Source organism: Anopheles funestus, chromosome 2RL (genome assembly GCF_943734845.2).
Source record: "Anopheles funestus chromosome 2RL, idAnoFuneDA-416_04, whole genome shotgun sequence".
NCBI lineage: Eukaryota > Metazoa > Arthropoda > Insecta > Diptera > Culicidae > Anopheles > Anopheles funestus.
Window position 1 is genome coordinate 39984872 of NC_064598.1, and position 21044 is coordinate 40005915.

Below are 21044 nucleotides of genomic sequence, written 5' to 3' on the forward strand. Positions count from 1 at the left end.
GAGCTTCGACATCCGGGGCACGATTTTCATCCGTTCTCTCCAATTTCTCGGCTTCGCGAATGACATCTACATCATCGGACGAACATCTGCGGCGGTGTGCGACGCGTACACCCGACTGAAACGCGAGGCCGACAGAAATGGATTGAGGATCAATGTGACGAAGACAAAGTACCTGCTTGCCAGAGGCTCTGACAGTGATATAGCCCGACTCGGGAGCAGAGTATCAGTTGACGGCGGCGATCTCGAGGTGGTAGAGAAGTTCTGCTACCTTGGTACGATCGTAACTCCGGAAAACAACATGAGCAGCGAAATCCGAAGGCGCATTGTTCAGGGAAATCGTGCCTACTACAGGCTCCACAAACTCCTGCGATTCAGAAGGCTCCAGCAACACACGAAATGCACCATATATCGCACACTGATACGTCCGGTACGAGTCCTGGACTATGCTAACGAAGGACGCCAATGTACTTGCCATTTACGAACGACGAGTACTAAGGACTATTTTCAGTGGTGTGTGAGAGCAGGGCGTGTGGGGAAGAAGTATGAACCACGAGCTAGCTAATGGTTGTCAAAGCCGGTAGGATACGATGGCTGGGGCACGTGACGAGGATGCCGGACTCACGCCCACCAGGAAGGTGCTCGTCAACGATCCGTTCGGCACGAGGCGGAGAGGAGCACAGCGAGCTCGTTGGCTGGATCAGGTGAAGTCAATCCTGTCGGAGATCGGATGGAGCCGTGGATGGAGGACTGCAGCCCTGGACCGAGTTTCCTGGAAACGTCTTCGTCATGTCTTCGCGACGTGCTCGACCATGAGCAGACCAGGAAAGAAGAAGAAGAAGTAAACCCCAATGAGTTTAAACTTTAAAGTATTATGAATTTAAGACATTGTAACACTTCGTAAGACTTTCCCATCGTAGTCAGCTCCCTTTCTTTATGTTAATGGCGATTTTTTCCAGCTCTCTACAGGACATTCGATGGTACTATTAACATGTACATTGGTCGAGCATATAATTGGCAGCAAATTAAAGATTTGACACAGCAAGATTGATACTGTCACATGCATAGTAATTCTACCCCCGAGCCGAAAATGGAGTAGACACCGGAGGCATCACTGGAGTATACCCTGGAGTATAGTAAGGCCAACATCGGATTCGACACCAAAGTCGAGTAAGAATTTTCCTGCGATTTTGGGTTTTTAACTCCGGAACAGGAGAGGATTCATTAATCTACTCCAGACTTCTCATTACTACAGCATCCACCTTCTTAGTCGTCGGATAGTTATTGGTAGTAAATTCATAGTTCGATCATAATTCGGGGTAATTAGCCAATTTTCGACTCTTCTTAGTAAACAAAGTAAGATGTGATTCAAGAATGACATATTTGGGATAGTTTTATAAATAGAGCAATTACACATTTCAATGTATTAACTTAAAAACATATAATAAATTTCCTAAGCACTCGTTCAATTTCCTATGACGTGATCAAACATTTATTAATAGAATCCATGTATAAAATATACATTTAATGCGAGTGACTAAATTCAATCATCTTGCAATCTAAACATTTTAACAAAATTATCATATCTTTATCTGATGAAATATTTCGTTTCAGTTGTTTCGATTCTTCTGAGTAGTGGATTCATTCATAATTCATTGCTCAAAAATATGTATTCGTTAGTATTGTTTTATGTGTATAATATATGTGAGTAATTTTTAAACTTCATTTATCATGCTCTCTTTACGCTTATTGAATCGGATCAGTTTCATCTCTGTAATCTTTCTTATCAGCAAGTCTGTGGGGCAAGGGTAAGCCCCATGATGTTTAAATTAACTAGCCTTGGTGCAAAAACAATACAGTACTTATCGACCAAACTTGATATCATACATTTGGGTGTATGAAACAACTTCTCATCAATTGTACGGCAAAGGGAGAAGAGCGGGAAATAGCGATTGCCACTTTAACAGGAAATCTCATATTGTTTTAAAGACTTGTACATGTCATTTCTGCAAACAGATCATCTCATCATCTAAATACGTACAAGTCGAGCCTTCGTTTGAATCAGTTCTTTCAACTTCAGTCCATAGCGTGAGTTTCTTCTCTTCAAGTTATTTTAATGGGATTGCAATGATAAAGTACGGACACACCGATACATTGAGATTGACATAGACGGTAGGCTGACACATATACTAATGGTACACTCACACAGAAAGCACTACCTCTGTACCTGTGCTGTGCGTTCAGCATTAGCAAGTAGTTTGCTTAGTGAACACTCGCTTAGTGTTTGCTTAGTGGACAGTCGATGTACTCCCGCCGAGATTAATTGTAATGTGTACTGTCAATCGACCGGTTGGCGGATTTTGATCGTTCGTTCGGGACCGTTGTGCGTCGTTGAGATCGGTCGATATCGTTGGTGGACGCTCCAGCGCGGCTAGCTGCGGCAACAATGGAAGGCAATATCCGGCCGGCGCTCCACCAGATTTCCGACTAGATATTGTGCGTTGGACTGTCTATAAAACGATGCTTGGTGCCTGTACGGGCCTTGCTGCAGGACGCACGGCGTAGCGAACTAACGCTTCCGCTAAAGCCATCGTGATCTAGAGATTCTGATGAAAATGCTTCGTATTAAAAGTGAGATCCGGACGATGCGTCCGTTAACCCAAAACGGGAAAAAGGGCAAATTCCATCAAGACGACGGATGTCGTTTAGAATTTTTGGAAACAAAAGTTTATATTCAGAAAGAAGAAAACATCGCAAATGATCAGAACGCCAACGAATACGTTTAAAGTTACATCGAAAAAAGACATTACAGTTCCGTAATAAATTGGTATGTACGATTAGACATTAGAAAAGCATTAGAAATAGAATATAAATAAGAGAAGAATAGAAGTAGACAGAGAAAAAGAGAACCGGAAAGCAGAGAAAATATCGAAGTTATTATGAAACTTTTGTTACGCTTTTAATGAATGACAACGTTAAACAGCCAATTACTTGAAAATGAAATGCAAACAAAAAAATTTGCAACGGTTGTGGACACACATGCTCGAAAAGGATAATACAATTTAGGAAAATATAGACAAATGCGGTAAAATAAATACTTTCTGTTATGCTATGAAGCTTGGAAGACATTACTGTTGTTTTCTCGATTTCTTGACTATTAAAAGGTAATAAAACAAAATAGTTCAGCACTTACGATTTCATCGATATACTTAATGGAATTGGTTACCCTAATATATATCTAGCTGCATCTTGAAAGATCACAAAAAAGCAACCTAATCGAATATAGTTCATTTGGAATGAGGCTCAAAATAGCTCTCTCAAAACATGCGACCATTACATGTAACACCGCGATTGTACTGCTGTGTGATATAAATCATATAAAATCAACACGAAAGGTGTATAACGCAACGATCAGTTATGTATTACTAACATAAAGTGCAATATGGCATCTAGGTTTGTTTAAATATTGCTATCTAAGTGATAACGATCATGATGAAGTATCTTAAAAGGGAAACAAATAACTTAAACTAAATGCAACCAAAAAGAGCTTTGCTCCACTAGAACTTTTTCTCTTATTTAATAACAAGATCTACTGGCCATGAGGCTAGCTTACGGGCTTATGAGACTATATGTTGGTGTCTTAAATCTTAAGCTGCTCGACTAAGAACGTTGAGTAGTTGACGGGCGTACAAAATAGCTTCAGTAACTATTGCAAATCGTTGTATTGGCTGTCGTGAGTGACAAGGTTATGGAAATTGTATAACAGTCACAGGTTTACGCAGATGGTTTACGTCTCGAGAATTAGATTTGAGTGTTTTAAATATTTGGTGTAAATTTTTCTCACCGTTCGTAACCCGACTGTATTAAACATTGATGTCCTGTTGTTGATTAGTGCATACTCCACTAGGCTAGTCTAAAGACCCTACACACGAACTCGCACACGATGTACGCGCGGATTTAACAAAACATATTATATCTCATTAGAATGTCGCAGGCTAATAAGTAGTAAATACCATCTTATGTTTTTTTAACATTTCTAATGAGTAATAGCTGCCATAGGTTTCCGTATTTTGGTACTATACGTAATAGTAAATTAAAAGAATAAGCCACTGTAATAATGTTTGTAAAAAAATATATGCCTGGTAAGATACACGAAAATTGGACAACATCCCAGGTTCATAAATATTTCTAACATGTTGACGGGGATACAGGTACTAGGTATGTTAGCAAATTGGATGTTTTGTTACGTTTATCGGTTAAGAGATCAAATTCCTCTGCAATCGAAATTAGAAGGAAAATACAGCAATTACATATAAACGCATACAAACACATATTTAGCGTCGAATACTACTATAGCAAGGCGATGAACATCAAATAAGGATGAAAGTCAATTCGATGGTAAACATTGAAAAAAAAAACAGGAATAAAAAGGACCCGAATCTTATCCACCGAATATGATTGCATGAAGGAGTAATGGGTGATTTACCCACATTCACAAGATCAACATCGATCGGAAACTAATTGCTGTAATCCGTAAAAAAAAAACAAAACGTCAACGAGCACACAGTAGTTCTACAGAAAATGATCCATACAGCGAGTAAAGAAGGACCGCAGCCGCCGGTAGAAACTGTCCGACCACGGCATGGGACGGTGGTTTTCGTTGCTACCGCGGCGGGCGGGAACACATCGAGAAAACAGCGAAACGGAACCAAAACAGAGGAACATCTCGGACTAGTATTAATTAGAGGAGGAACCTTTGTCCGTCGGCGAACCAAGGGTGAGACTGCTCAGGCTGGAGCTGAGATTGTATGGTCGCGGGGACGGTGGCATCGGGGTGGTTTCCTCCACCGGGAGGCATGTTTCCACCATCGCTTCCAGAAAGTTTACGAACAGCTCCGACGATTCGACCATCATATTGTACTGTTGTAGTTACGGAAAAGAAACATAGTTTAGTGGCATGCATCCATTTGTCTGTGTACCACCGATACGTACCTTAGTGAAGGGTCCTGCAAAACGCCACAGTCCTCCGAAACCACAACTTTGCAGAAAGTGCAAAGGTTGCTGGCTGGCGTCTTCACTTGCTAGCATGTTCTGTATGATGCTCTGCACCGAAGCTAATACAATCTGATCATTCGACACGGACAGGACATTGTTCACCTTCTGATCCAACAGCGAATGACTGCGGAATGATGCGAAAAGAAACCAAACCAAACATTAAACATTCGGTACGTTGCATTGAATTGCATCATAATTCACTCACATAACCGGGAAAACCTTTGGAAACACGATCGATCCTTCCGCTAGATACTGATAGAGCACACGTGTTTCAGCCTCGTCTGTAGTGTACTTCACCAGCGTCGCCAGGACCGTCAGCACGAGCGCCTGTGTGGACGAATCGGGTAGCACTTCTGGATCAAGCAGTACGTTTGATTCATTCGAGACCGACGATCGTGAACCTCGTTCCTGTAGGGTTGGGTGGGAAAATGGTACATTGATTAGACATAATTGTAGCATTGAACGGCTGGTGATAAGTCAAGCGAAACTATCGGTGTAAGAGATATGCGTGATGTGCACGTTTACGAGTCCCGAGTTGTGGGTTTTATTTCATTTGCTACTGTTCTTTGTAAAGCACGCGTTAATAGATGTAGTAGAAAGGTAAAGATGACAGGGTGGTTTCGAAAATACTACCTGCATTTACTAGTTTACTACCTGTTTCGAGTACTATTGATCGATACCCTAGACGGCATTCGAACTCTCTAAAGGCATACAGAGAGAGATATATATATATAGAGAGAGAAAGAGAAAGACAGACAGAGAAGGAGAGAGAGAGACAGAGCAATAGACTGAGAGAACTCAGGTGAAAATATGAATGAAAAATTGTATAAAAAAACATACACATAATAGAAACATACAATTCTGATATTTGTACAATTAACATTTAAACAAACATTAGTTCATTGTAAAGTTTTTATCAATAACATATAGAAGATCACATGGAGATCAAACATAGCTCAGATTGTTGTTTTCTTATCCAAAAACATATAATGAAGTATTTGAATCAATAAGAATTACTAAGAAAGGGAACCAACAAAAATATTCCTCACCATTAAGTAGTGAGAAAATATGTTAGTGGATCTGATGTGACTTCAAAACGGTTCATTACGGAAAACGTAAAATAAATATGAAATAATACACGAAAGGTGATACGCGTTACAGCTGTGCACTAGTATATAGATTATATACCTACAGAAGAATATTCAGGCAAAACAAACATATGACGCTTATCTTCTTGAAAGAGAAGGTTTCGAAAACCATACACAGAGAGCAAATTTACTTAGAGTGTAAATAATCTAAAGGAGAAGGTGTGGAAACTTATGTGAGACGATGTTATGCTTGCGTTTGTTGCTTTGGTTTTCTAATTTCCAGTACCTTCTGGCGATTGTCAATCCGCGTCGATTTACCCAGGCGTTCTTTGGTTGTTGGAACAGAGAAGGAGCGGTGGGTTTTGAACAGCATTCGTGCAATCTTTTGGGTGTGTAATTTTTTTTTTGTATGTTTTTTTATGTTAGACAGCAGTGATGCATTCATGTAAAACCAAATTAATTTGTTTAAAGATAAAAAAATAAAACAAACATTCAATTTCAATCATTAGCCAGGATGTTTAAGAGGGTGGGAAAATTAAATAGAAAATAAAAGGTAAAAATTTATGTGTTCAGCAAAGACATTAACATTATATTTGTTTCCAAAATAGTGCAATTATATGTTAACATCATTTGAAACAGTCCCATGTAAACGTTTCCCCACAAAATACCAATTGGCACACATCACCATGCATAGAGAAAGGAGGAAAATATGAAAAGAAAAAAAAGAGAAAGAGAAAGAGAGATAATGAACGAGTAACAAGGGAGTAAGAGTAAAGAACATTGAAAATGATGATAGATCATCAACATATAAACAATATTTAGAGCAACCAGACGATAAAGTAGACACATATAAAGACACAAAATGATGTCCAGTTTAGCGAGAAACATTAACACAATTCGTAAGTTTAGCGTAGAAAGGAAAAAAGGCAAGTAGAAAACCAATAGGTTAAAACCAATTGAATAGATAATAGAAACATCATCGTTTAGTTAAATAATCATTTAGATACAATAACATAACGAATTGAGATTAATTATCGATGTGATCCATAAAATTATGATAACATAAGTAATAGATACAATCGGAATAGAGAGAACACGTGTGTTTTAACAGTGTGTTTGTGTACATTCGGCATGACAAAATTTTCATATGTCCGTAAAGTGCAGTTTAATGTTGTGTAGTACGATTTGTGTTAAAAGTATTAACAATTTGTATTTGTAACAGTATCATCGTAGAGTTCCAATGAGCATTGGAGCAGAATCATGGCGAGACAAAGAATGAAAGAAGAAAAGAAAAAAAAATCCAAAGTGATATGCGATAAAAGCTGAATTATAATCATTTGTACAGTACATTCTATAAAGGGTGGCTCCTAACGAAAGAAACGAACAATACCAGACACGGTGCACATGAATGAATTATATTGATTTTTTTCTTTTAAATTATATTACATTTGCTTTCATTGTCAAATTTAATATCCCACCAATTTAGGGCATTTAATCGATCGTTTATTAAATAATTTTTTTAACGTGCGCTGATTGTGGAAAACTCTTATATGAAATCTAATGAACCCATCAACCAAGATAGATACCCAGTTACAGATATAAAAACAGTAGGAAATATTTTTGTTAAACCAAAAATGTTGTACATTTATAAATGCATAACATCACAAAGGACGTAATCAAAACACAACAAAAACAACGACACATATTAGCATTCGCCCAGTTACGCACGAGATGACGATATGTCGAGCAGAGAAAGAGAGAGAGAGACAGAGAGAGTGATGAAGAGTGTTAAGGTACACTAATTACATTTTTCATAGCATAGCCGGAGGATTTTAAAGGATAAACGTTAAACGCTAAGGATATGCTTTTAATTATACATAGGTCGGTATTTAAGTTGTTGTAGTGGTGGTGGTGGTGGATTGTAATGGTGGATTGTATTCGATTTTGAGTAGAGTAAGAGTAGAGTAGCAAAGTGTCCGAAATAAGACAGACTGACAAGATGGATGCGAACAAACGGTTCGGGCGTTCTTACTTTGATCGATGATATGTCTTGCAAGCAGTCGACGATAAAGTTCTCGCTTTCGTCCTTTGTCCCTTGCTTTGCCGCATCCCTTGTCTGCTCGGATGCCTCTTCGTCCGCTGTCGGCATAGTCGACACAGTTCCGATGACCGGCGGTAGTGGAGATGTTGGTTGTGCGGGCTGGCCGCAGGCAAACGTGTGCGCAACAGTAGCAGCACCAATTGCCCCCGTAGTGGCACCACCAACATTTGCACCGTAGCCGTACGTGGGCGTATGGCCCTGATTAAGCGCAATCAGTTTGGCAACATTCGGGTTTATCAGAACCATCTGCCCATGATTGACCGGTTCGGACGATGAGCGGCGGTTACGAAAATCGTTCCGCTGGCTTTGGTATGCACCGATGCCAATGGACGCGGCAACATTAGCAGCACTAGCGGCAGTAGTACTAGCAGTTGCGAAGGTACTACTAGTCGTAGAAGAATTGTTAGTGTTGCTGCTGATGTTAGTAATGATGGAGCTGTTGTTCAAATTGGTCATGCCTATGGTGATGGAATTTGAAGTGTTGCTGTTCATGTTGATCATGTTGTTGTTGATGTTGTTGTTGGTGGTGGTGGTGGTAGTGGTGTTACCGTGAGTAACAAAAGAGGAATGACTGATCATTCCCAGGTGTGGATTGTGCGCTGAATCGAGACTTCTCCAAGATTTTCCTCTGATTACCACCGGTTCCTATAAAATCGGGCAAAATGCGAAAGGGAGGAAGGCGTATTGTTTGTTGTGGAATTGTTTTCTTACACTTTCAAGCGTAAGGTTGTTGGCATACGGCCAACGTTAGAACGTTTGCAATAGGAAGGTATGAACTCAAGGTGAGGAATTGATCGTCAAACAGGTATGATGTGATCACAGATAAACTTTCACAATGTATTTGTGTAGAAAAATGTATCAATCCACGTGTTTTTTTGTGATCCGATTATGAAAAGGGAAGTTGTCGTTAGAAAAGAGACAAGGGCTCGTACTAAAATGTCCCTACCGAGTTTGGCGAGCGTTTCTTTTGTGCAGTGTGTTATCTTGGCTATTAGTAAGGTTTACAAATACATAAACTGAAAACACTAGCATTTACTTAAAACAGTTGTCAAAATTACACTTTGAACAGATCATAAATTTTTGTTGCAAATATTATCCATGATCAACATAAGTAAAAACATAACTACTCCACCCACAAATCCTATGTACAAGATGTTAACACATACACACAGAAACAATATTTTGAAGTGCATGATGAAAATAAGTGACTAATAATGATCGAGGTATGATAAATGATTCTAATGTATGTACAGTGATTCTTATGTACAGTAGCTACCATAATATACACCGATCAATTATTTGCTTGACGAAAAAAGTGAAGAAATTTTCTCTTCAACCTAATGAAATTGACCAATAAGTATAAAAATAATCTAATTTATTAGATAATATTTTTTAATGATTATCATTACCATACTTCGAATCAAAACCATTCAAACGAACGATAAAAACCGCGAAATCTAACAACCAACGGGCAGTTTTAATTAAATCATTTAATCTACCTGACAATCAGATTGCTGTAGAGATTAAAATTAACTTAATTACAATCGATTTATATGAGCTTAGAATAACAACTGCGAGGGAGAGCAAATAACATGACAGAGGGGGTAACGTTTTCCAACTGTTTAGAATGATTTTTGGATAAATCTTGAAGATAGATAACCGATACACAGGGCAAGTTTTGGTAAGAGTGAAGAACATGGGAGAAACAACATAGTTTAGAAATATATAATACAACATACAACTTTATCAGGAAAACACGATTAAAACGCATTTTAAGTACAGCTCTACCTAGTATAAAATTCTAGGCTATTGCTTATGTGAACTGTAGATGAACTTGCTCAAAAAAGAGATAAGCGGAGCAACTTAATACGTCTGGTTACATGGATTATCGGTAATACACAGCCAATGGAGGCTACAGGAAAATTAAGGCCGACAACGGGTTGTAGAATCAAATGAGAACAGTTGCGAGAAGAAAAGGAACCAACGTTTGGCGAATAGTGGTTAGCACACGTAGCTCATACTATCAACCAGGACATTAATTTCGTTAACAGAAAGTAATGATACGATTATAAAGCTAGCCGTCAATCATTACGACTAATAAATATACATCACAACTTACCTGGTGCTGTTGTACTTTGTGCGACTGGCGTGCATACTGGATAGCGGACTGATCCAACATATCCCAGGATTTTTGACGTCGCACACTGTTGCCTCCAGATGTGCTAGAAGTTACGGCACTCGAGCCACCAGATAGTGGTCCACCACCGGCAGAGTTTGGTGCCGATGGGTCGCTACTGCTGCCACTGCCCGAATCACCAGAACCACCCGATTCCACAGGCCACCGAGGAACGGTGTGTTTCACGTGGCACCTTGAACGTACTTCTTCGGAGAAACAAACGAGTGCTAAAATGCAGAAACAAAGACCGCATTTTAGTGCAAGATACTATGGACGCTTACTTTATGGAGTAAAAATTCTTACCGGTTAAATAAGCGACACTGTCCGGTGTTACTTCAAACTTGTCCCGCCGATGTGGTTTGGCTACGATTCCTAGCAACATCGTCAGCACACGCGATGTCCTCGAAACGGTAGTTGGTGTCGGATGACGGAAACCTTTCAATAGGTGTCCAACGAGCGCAAAGTGAAAATTGGACTTGAACGACAATCCGACGGCATGGTCAAGCTGCTTGAAATGCCATTCCAATGGTTCGCGTGTGGCCATCATCACATCGGCTATGTTCTGGTTGTCGAACAGCTGCTGCGAGTTGAGCGTGTGTAGATTCTGCTCGAGTAGTGCCAACCCGGCAGCATATAATGTCGATTCGTCGAGTTGCAACACACTTACTGCAACCCAAAACAGTGCCCGATGAATGGGAGATTCCGGACGGAGAAGTGGTTGAAGTCGCGTGAGGCACATAACTAGTGCCTCGAGCAAAATTATGTCATTAAACGATTCGAGCGCTTTCACAAGAATACGTAGCAGTTGTTTCACATCCTGATCTGTGACACTCTTAGAAATGCATCCAAAAACAATTAGTGCCCGAGGCTGCAGTGCGGGATTGAAGCAGAAAGCGAAGCTTTTTGCTAGGGATGTCCACGTTTGCAGCCAATCGCAGTCGGGAATATCACGCATACAGGCTTCCATAATTTCTAACAACGCTTCTGTGATTACTTCGAGCGATGGGAGCGCGAGACGTTCGCGATCAGCTGGCGGTGCCTGGGATACACGTTCGTTGCCCAGCCATCGATCGTTGGGGTGACGACAGGATGAGCGGAAAGCGGTTACGGCGGCCGATTTTACCTTACTGATGCCGAATAATAGGTAGAACTTTGGCAAGGAGAACTCATCCAACGACAGGCGCAACACTCGCTGAGTTTCCTCCGAGAAGGACGGTTTAGTGCAGGTACATAGCGAGTGGATGATGTTGATCACGAGCCCATGTGTCGAGGCACGCATCGATAGTGAACCGGTGCACACGAGAAACGTAACCGTGTGGAACAGGTACGGGAGATGGCGCGCCACATCGAGACAGTTGTTAAAGGATAACATTAGCAAGTAGCGCGCAAGAATAGCAATGTCGTCCCACATCATGTGTTGCTCGAGGTACTGTGTCGGCGAGTGGCACGTTTTGTCCATCACACGGCATAGTCGACCAATGACCTTCTTTGCCACCAGCTGCACGTTTGCGGAAGCAAGTGCAACAGCAGTATCCGCCATTATTTCCACCTGTGGCGATCCGAGACCAGAGCTTACGGATTTGTGAATGAAGTTATCCAGCACCATATCGATCAGCTCCGGTATTTGGCCAATCGAGCCCCAGATTTTCGCCTGTATCGAGGGATACATTTCCTTCTGCTCGATCGTGAGATTGATCAGCTTCTCGAGAATTAGTGCCACTTGCTTTTGACGTTTGCCTTCGTCCGATGGTTTGCAGAAACGTACCAAATTAGCCAGCCAGGGCGTCATGTACTCTAGACACAAATGCTTCAGCTCAATTGTACTACGCTGGAAGCCCTGGATGCACTCTTCAAGGAATTCGAGCGTCAGATGTGGCTCATTGGTAGCTAAGGTTTCACTAACCGATTTAATAAAGATGGTATTGTTCGACGGGATACAGAGCCCCTGCGTTTCGAGTAGCTGCCCCTCAATCTTCAAGTCGAAGGTGGCCGTTAGTGCGCAAAGCTGATTGTATGCGGCTGTTCGTAGATTTGGATCGGACGAACCTAGATTTAGCAGTGCCATATTCAGCAGCGTTCCTGGCACATCCTTCGGGCGGATCTTTTGATGTACTGTAACCGAGTCGGGCTGACTGAGCTCCCAGCGGTTGCGAATGTGTATAATCGCCTGTACGATATTATCGCAATCATTATGGATAAAGCTTAGCTGCGAACTTTCATTTGCAATTGAAAGCGTAAACTGGTTGTCGTCTACCAGACACACCTCCTCAATTTCCGAGGCGTAGTATACGTCGTTTAGAAGCACCGAGTGAGCTAGTACCTTTGTCTTCTCAGCGGATGTAATCTGTAGTGCCGTTGGACCCACCTTTATCGCTACTTTTGTATCTTTGTGGCTCAACTTGAGCGCATTGTTAAACACCTTCAGATCTTCATCGAGAGAAAGTGTTGCTCCGGGGAGCTTTTGTTGTTCAGGATCAATCACATCGTTCAGTTTTGCCGGAGAATCGAGAAAGATCAGCTTCCGACAACCCTTCAGCGGGGCCAGTATACGATCATGAAACTTTGTGTATTCCCGTACCCAAGAGTTGCAGTTGTAGATGTACGCAGCGTAAAGGTTCTCATACGCCACTTCGGGCAAGACGTAAAACCACTTTTGTAAAAATTCCGTACGAAAGCGATTGTCCGAACATGTGTGCGTGAAATCGATCACCACTTCAAACGGTGAGTGACAGAAGGGTTTCAGTGTAAGAATTACGTGGTAGATTAGCAAATCTCCGTTCGTTTCACCAATCTTGTAACGACGGGCTATGTAGTAGAACACTGGATTACCGGCTTTGCTCGTTCCTGCTTGGTAGAAGATGTTCATCGATTTCAGGGTCTTGAACTCTTCCTTCTCGTGCATCTGGTGCTTCACCATGATCTCTTCGAAGTTTGTCGACGACATATCTATCGAACTCCAACGGGCGTAAGATGAGAAGAGCAAATGTGAATCAACTGGCTTGTGTTCCGGAGGACCCAAATAAGCGAGCAGTGTAGCCATCTTGTCGAATGGTCGTCTTCCGACTGCCTTGTGATCTCGACTGCTCGACAGATAGTCACCAATGCGCTCCTGGTGTGACCAGAGCAAACGATGCAGTGCCAGTACATTTGCATCCGATATGAAGCTCATGCTGTGCGATGTTTGATCAACCGTTTCGCAATCCGATGCAATTTGAATAAAGAAACGCCTGCCTGCTTCAAAGTGTGCGCGTAGGAAATCGTTAAAACATAGCATATGTTGCTCTTTAGAAAATTCAACATGATTGGCAATGTTTTGTAAAATTTTCGACATCAACATTAGCCCTCGCTTGATCTGCGTCGGTACCTGTTTTCCAACGATCCCTAGCTCCTGGGGTGACACTATCGCTGGATTGATGAACCGTAAGAAAATCACCGTTCCCACGGCACCGATATTGTTCTGCAGAAGGTTCGGGAAACGTTTGCTAAGCACCTGATACAAACAGTGACACATCGAACGAAGTTGCGGCGGAAACCGATCAGCTGAATTAACAATCGCATCAAATACCTTCTGTGTGAGTGCAATCAAATTTTTACGATTTACTTCGATATCTTCGCTGGGTTCGATACGGGCCGGATCCACCTCGAAGCTGCTCGTCGGTTCTTCCAGCAATGGCCGAATGAGTGGCTCTAGCAGCCCTTGTAAATAGCTCGCCCCATAAATCTTGAAACAAAATGCCATAATCTTGCTTCCGAGGGAATTGCCACGGAACAGGGTCTGCATGCAATCCGACACTTCCACTTCTCGATAGAACATGTTCCACAATAGTGGCGATAGAAGGTGCTTTGCATCGAACAGTGTTACCAGCACACGCGCTAACTCGTCCATTTGCGAGGTGGTAACTACGGAGGCAAGAGCCATAGCAATTGGTAATTCGCCTTTGTCGCTTATCATTGTTACAAGCTGTACTAGCTGTTCGAACCTGTCGGCCATCACAGATTCGGCGAGAGTATCGAATTCTGTTCCTTGCTGTAGAATCTGCGTCAAAACTTCCATAAATGCTGCACGAGTCTGTAGATCAGGATTGTAGCCAAGATCAATCGAATGCATCAGGCCCGAATCTATGTTTGCACTTAACAGATTCGACATTGCCTGGATGGTTGCGTTCCGTAGAGCGGTGAGTTTACCGGCAGCCACCCTTGGTCTGGGAGGTAACAAGGGTGGATTGTTCGTATCTTTATCCGCTTCCGATCCATCCACGCAATCGTTCAGCAAGTTCATGAACAGTGTAAAATATTTCAAAAACAAAGCACTTTTTGCATCCATCAAATCACCGCGATCTGATTCTTCCGGTTGTAAGGGCAATCCACGCAACAATGCCGCCACTGCTTCCATACACGCTTGATCAAGATCGCGTGTTATGATCGTCACATCGCCTGATCCGGGAGGAGCTATCTGGTGCGATGTACCCATAACCCAATCGGTTAGATATTCTACGAGCTTGTTGCGGAATTTCATCTCCTGACGGAAAGCAAGATCATCGCGACGCTTCATCATCACTTCTACCAGTTGACAGAGCTTGGTCTTGATGTGAATTGCATGTACGGTCATATCCAGATGCCGCACATAGCGCACGATTGCTAGCATTAAATTTTCAATGCTGGTTACGCCGAGATGCTCCGCGTTCGCTGGTTGATCATTCTGATCCTTGCTTTGTCGACCATCTAGCACTGATTTCATAATGTAGATTGTGTGCTCGATAAACTGCGTATTAATATCCGTCACGACAACTTGACCCTGCTGATCGAAGAACTTTTCCACAATCGATCGGATCTGATCGAAAAGGATTGGGTAAAGTTGGGCCGACATTTCCTGTCCGACAAGTTCCTTCACGTGCTTCTGGATCTGGGGACCAAACTTTTCATTGTTGCACACGAGCAATCGAAGAAGTTGACCGATGAACTGTGTTACGGGACAATACTGAACTTCCTGACTGCTGCCTGGCCCGATCGATGATACTAGCGATCCCATGATTGGATGCATCGAGCCACGGCCCGAGCTCGAACTGGATAGAGAGGTTGTCGATTGCATCAACGAAGGTCCAGCCGTTCCTAGTGGAAGGTTGTATCCTTGGGCCGTTTGTCGTTGATTTCGAGGTTTCTGCAGACAGACGCCACCGAGTGCCAGTAGAAACCATGTCATGTTAGCCCATTCCGTAATTTGTTCTTCGAGATCATGTTCCGAACTTTGGTGACTTGCTCGTCTTTTCCCCATACTACGGTGAAAAACTTCTGCCTGTCCCTCTTCCGGTTTACCTTTCGGGTAATTTTGTAACAGCTTACTCGTCACCTCCCAGTTGCGAAATGTTTCTTCCCACGCCGGCTGAACCCCGTTGACACAATGCTCAATCTTACGCAACAGCGACATTATATTGCGTTGCAGTGTTACGCGACCGTGCAGATGTTCGAAAAAGCTGTAGCGCGATTCGGCATTTTGTGGCGAGGTCAATGTTGCTGACGTATGGGAAAGCTCTTGATAGAGGTGATAGTTTGGTAAAATAAAACCGACCGTAAGCTCATCAGAACCGGACCGTATTTCGGCTTCTTCACAGAGCAAACCGAAGCAGGAGAGTGATACCATCACCGCATCCAAATCAACGGACCACAGATACATGAAGAATACAACCTCGAGCTTTATATGCGCTTGGCGACAAATTGCAATCTGGCTTCCAACGTTTGCGTAATCCTTGTGCCTTTGCAGGAACGTATTTCGACAAATCAGTATCTCGCGGAGCCACTTGAGCACGTCTGTGTAGTTGGCAATCTGATGCTGAATTAGCTTTTGCGAAATCGAAAACAGTACCTGCGAGCTCACGTCCCAGAACGTATTGATAGGAGCCTCCGGGTTCCATACTTCAATCTTATCAGGTGAGTGAAGCGCTAGTAAAGCTTCCATCGCTTCCTGTGCAACGTCTGGCATGGTTGGTTGATGGACGAGCGACACGAGCCCATTGATTAGCTCGAGCGTAGAGCTTTGCACCTCGTGTCCCGCCTTACCGAGGCTGTTTAACAGCAACATCGGGTCGGCATGGATGAGACGCACCATGAGCAACAGTAACGCTTTATGGGCCGGCCCTTCATCTGGTCTTGTCAATCGGCTCTGGGCATCTTTGGATTTAAGTGTCAACGAAGTGATCATTCGCAGCGGAGTATGTGCTATGTAGCCTTGGGTTGCTTTATTTAGCGTATCCGTGAATAGGCCTCGCAGTTCTCCTGATCTAGCATACACAAGATCGATCTGTGGCCACCACGGTAAGCGGGCTTGTGTGACGATTTTCAACAGCGAACTTACGATGACAAAGTGATAAGCCGGTGGAGAGTTTAGACTGAGGCACACTTTGAGCGCCTCATTATTGTGTGGTTTTATGCGAAAGCAGGATACCCAGCAATCGATCATGAGATCGATATCCTGAAAATTGAAACCTTGTCCACGGGAGAACGGTTTCGCTGGATTGAACAGCAGCGCCTTTAGGTCGTTAATGACGCTTTGCACGAGCTGAAACGTGACGTTGTTCGAATCATTTATGTTGATGTAAGTAGACGCTTTGCACAACTTCACACATGCGATAGCGGCCGATTCGGTTGATTGTTTCGATGACGCGTGTGCTCCTAGCCCCTTCTTGATGCCTTCCATAAAATGTTTCTTTTTTAGATGACGTGGTGAGCACGGAGCACCAGAATCGGCATTCACAATCTCCTCTAGCACTTTCGGGCTAAGTATGAGCAGCATTATCTGCAACGGCCAGACGGCAGCTCGAGCCTTCTTGTTTTCCGAATATGAATCCAGTATGTCAAAAAATGTTTCGCAACATTTGCTTAACTCGTCATTCGGGTTTCGTTGCAGGTCTTCGAACTCCTTTGGATGAAACTCGATCCAGTTCCAGAGCGCTTTTTCTAGCGAACTGAGAAGTATCATGTGGGCAGATTTTTTCAACGATTTAAATTTTTGGATCGTTTCCGTTAGAAGCTTTGTCAGCCGGTGTACGTCCAAATCGATGTGCTGTATTAGCTCGATGTCACTGTAGTCGGGATTTTCTTCCGCACAAGTGCTTAGTTCTTGCAGCCGGGCCGATATGCGATTGAACACGGCACCGAAATGATTTTGTGATAGTGCAAAGAGCACTTTCGATGCAAGTGCCTTTAGTGATGTTGCATTCTGATTGTTTTCATTTTGAATATCTTTGGAAAATGGAAGAAAAAGTGTAAATTACAATTAGGGAAAAATTTTCTTCAAAGAATTTTCTTTGTCGTTGATTAAGAAATTAAACCACATACCGATAAACTGACAAATTTCTCTCAAAAGCAGCTTCACATTCATCGCTTCTTCGAAGCGTGCTGTATCCTTTGACTGACCGGATAGACAGCGTTCCAGTGTTTCTAAAATTATGATCAGCGAATCATAGCAACAGCGTTCCGGTTCATGACCGCGGCAGGCAGGCGGTTGAAACTGTAAAATAATAAACTAGGCTCAGGTTCCAAGAAGCACTACCGAGCGGCCTTAGGGGAAACCTAAGACCAATACTCACAATTTCGTTCACGCGCTGCAACATTTTCGTCAAGCCGGAAATAACCAAAGAAAAGCGGTAGCGGGATATCTGTATCAAGCAGTTCATCGTTTCATCAATGCTGAGTCGTGCCTGGGTACCATGTGGTCCAGTACGGTACGGAAGCTGTAATTGAGTAAAAAATGGCATAATTTAATTTTGTAAATTTTAGATTCTATTTATTTTTTATATATATTTTTTTTTAGGTAAGCAGCCACACCAAGAACAGGTGTCGTAAATCATAACATTTCAAAAAGCCGTTCATTGATGCCATTTTACCCATATGCTCACATGCTAGAAGTGCGCACACTCCGAACTATCAAATTTTCATTCATGTTAAGGTCATGAAAGACTTACATTCTCAACATTGTTTTGAAATTAGAAACTGTTGCTTGTCCCTTAATTTAAACACGGTTCCGGCGCGGCAGATCACCTTTCCTAGCGAGCGGAAGTAAACATAAACAAACCCTTCCGTCAGATAAAAAATGCTTCCCCTTCGATCACCCTTTACAACAGACAATTTCCCCTCTCTTGTCGATTGAAGGGGAAACGCGAAACCACGTGAAACGCTACAACAGTTCCATCAAACACCGGACAAAAACAATAACAAACCGCCCGCACCCCTTCCCAACACTTACACCAACACTCGACACCGACAACGCTACCATACCATGCCGGCCACAAAAAATTCATTCATAAAACTATGCAACGCGCCTGTCCTGGCAATGAAAGACTGAAAATATTTCCCACACGAAAGTAAACGCGCGCATGCCAGTTGGTGGAACAGATTTTATCGATTTTTCTGCATTTTCTCCTCCCGTTACTGACAGCTACCACCCCTTTTAAACACCCGCGCACCATTTGCACAACCCACAAACTCGGGAACTCCAGCAGTAGCCCCAAATGGGGCGCTGCCCGAGCAAATGTTCACTTCCACTTTGCGACACGATTTTCAACATACCTGCTCCTCAAAACGGGCCAACAGTGAGTTGGCCCATTCGCCCGGTTTTTGTGTAGCCATTTGGTGGTGTTTTCAATGCTCGGTGGTGTCACTTTTCACATAATTTTCACGTTTTGCACGGAGCATACGCAGTTTTCGTGCAGCTCTTGGATAAACTCAATGGTCAGTACAATCTCCATTATTCGTGCTGGTTGGTTCCGGATAGTTGAACGGCACGGATTATGCAAACAGCTGTATTGATGTTTTAGATGGTCTGTTTATATTGCTTAGTTGACCAGATACATTTTGTATTTACAGTTATTTACACACCAACACAAGAGATTGGACAGAAAAATACGTAACGTATTTTATTAATAAAGTTATCCCTCTAATAATGAGTTTGAGCCGCTCCTGTGTTTTTATCGTTACGAGAATTAAATAAACAATCGCTTGATAGGAGAACTGGAAATAATGTTCTTTTAAAGTGCTTACAATTCGTTCATGCAATTCTCAAAATGAATTCAACATCCCACATTCCAACATTCCACAGAATCTCCAGCAAAGGAACTAAAACTAGATTTGGAATTAGAAAAATCCATACTTTTATAGACCAATCTCGAACACATTTCGTCGCTATTATGCATTTCCCACTTATCGCTATTATTACCATGCTATCATTGTGCCTTGAAATCATCAACCAGTTATTCATTTCCGCCTATCAGTTGACCAGATGATAGTTAGCATTGTTTAGCTTACTTGATATTGTAAAAGGTCAAATCTCTATTTTCCCCACCAATCGAAGGGTAGCTCCAATCGAAAAATGAACCAGAACTAAAACTAGAATCGAACCCATGCTCCCGCATTTGTTGTCGAAAAACTCAATTCAATAAGCTCATCCCAAAATTAAAGCCCATTTTTTACATTGCACTTCAACCTCTCTAGGAGTCTTGGCTTGCTATTTCTGGCATTCCTTCAATCGTTATCCTTTGCGAGGGAACTAGGCGGATTGGATTTAAGACCGGAACCGCCACCACCTAAACCGCAGTTTCGTTCAAAGAACATAAGCAACATCATTATGAGCAAACCCTAATCGTAATAATTTTACGACCTGCAATGAATGTGTCACGTTTCAGCTTTTTTTTTATAAAGCGACAGTCGTAAAAAGTGACTCAAACACTTTTTAGCACAAAGAGGAGATAAATCATTTCCATCTTAGGTCTCAAAAATATGCTCATCATGATGTTCTGACTATAACCGACCCTTGTGCTTCCTTGTATAACTATCTTCGGTCTTTACTTTCACAACCCTTTCCTGTAATTCTAAGTACATTTAGGAAAAACCCTTTATTAGAATAACCTCTTAACAACTTTATCGTCCGCTAAGGCACAACAGTAGAATGGTGTAAATATTTATGCAATTGCACAACCACACTAACGAACACGCGACCAGCACGGGAAATACCCAGCTCTTAATTACTACCGGCAATATGCATTAAGGGTGCACCAGCCCTTGTTGTGTTCAGTTTGCCGGCATCAACCGTTGAACAGTTATTACTCGTTACCTTGAAGTCTTGACAAACGAATGCTGCAGGCTAACAACCGACGTCAAATCGATGCCATTTACATGTGTAATGTCGTATCTGTGTACTGCTTCAAACGATAAGATCACTGATCGATAAAAATATCTTGAATAGTAAATCAATATTTTATTGATAAGCGAACGGGACTATTCGAATATGTTACAATGTATGATAGGGAAATGAAATTTGAAATATTTTTTTTGAATAATAATTATAATTCAACTACTGTCGCATTGACGTGCGTTTCTATTCCCTTTGATCATTCTAATGATACAAAGATCGTGGATCGACTATTATCTAGCCCGATCTAGTGATAACAAGGAAAAACAAACCTGTTAAGTGATAAAAAATACATTCTTTTTAAGACATTATTGAGCTCAAAGCTTTGAGCACAGTTTCAAAGCCAGTTTTTAAAAAACGTATGAAAATGACCTGCAGCTATGAGGTAGATCAAAATAATCCATATCAGATCTATTTAACCATTTCTGTGTATCGCCAACTCCATAA

General features: G+C 42.1%; 1 protein-coding gene across 5 annotated transcripts; it reads right to left on the bottom strand.

Annotated features, from left to right (window-relative positions):
• Positions 1 to 1466: 1466 nt before the first annotated feature.
• Positions 1467 to 19312, bottom strand: LOC125763284 (neurofibromin). Of its 5 annotated transcripts, none has more exons than XM_049426209.1 (11): positions 18980 to 19312; positions 18001 to 18144; positions 17750 to 17921; positions 10721 to 17653; positions 10361 to 10644; positions 8173 to 8886; positions 6427 to 6522; positions 5258 to 5460; positions 4990 to 5176; positions 4752 to 4917; positions 1467 to 2603 (listed from the first exon to the last, which is right to left on the bottom strand). In XM_049426209.1, exons 1-11 carry the CDS (start codon positions 19037 to 19039, stop codon positions 2485 to 2487), a joined length of 9078 nt encoding a protein of 3025 aa, XP_049282166.1. In that variant the 5' UTR covers positions 19040 to 19312; the 3' UTR covers positions 1467 to 2484. The 5 variants fall into 5 exon arrangements, with proteins under 5 accessions (XP_049282166.1, XP_049282165.1, XP_049282167.1 ...); XM_049426208.1 differs by having other exon boundaries at positions 17750 to 17936; XM_049426210.1 differs by lacking the exon at positions 6427 to 6522 and having other exon boundaries at positions 17750 to 17936.
• Positions 19313 to 21044: the final 1732 nt, after the last annotated feature.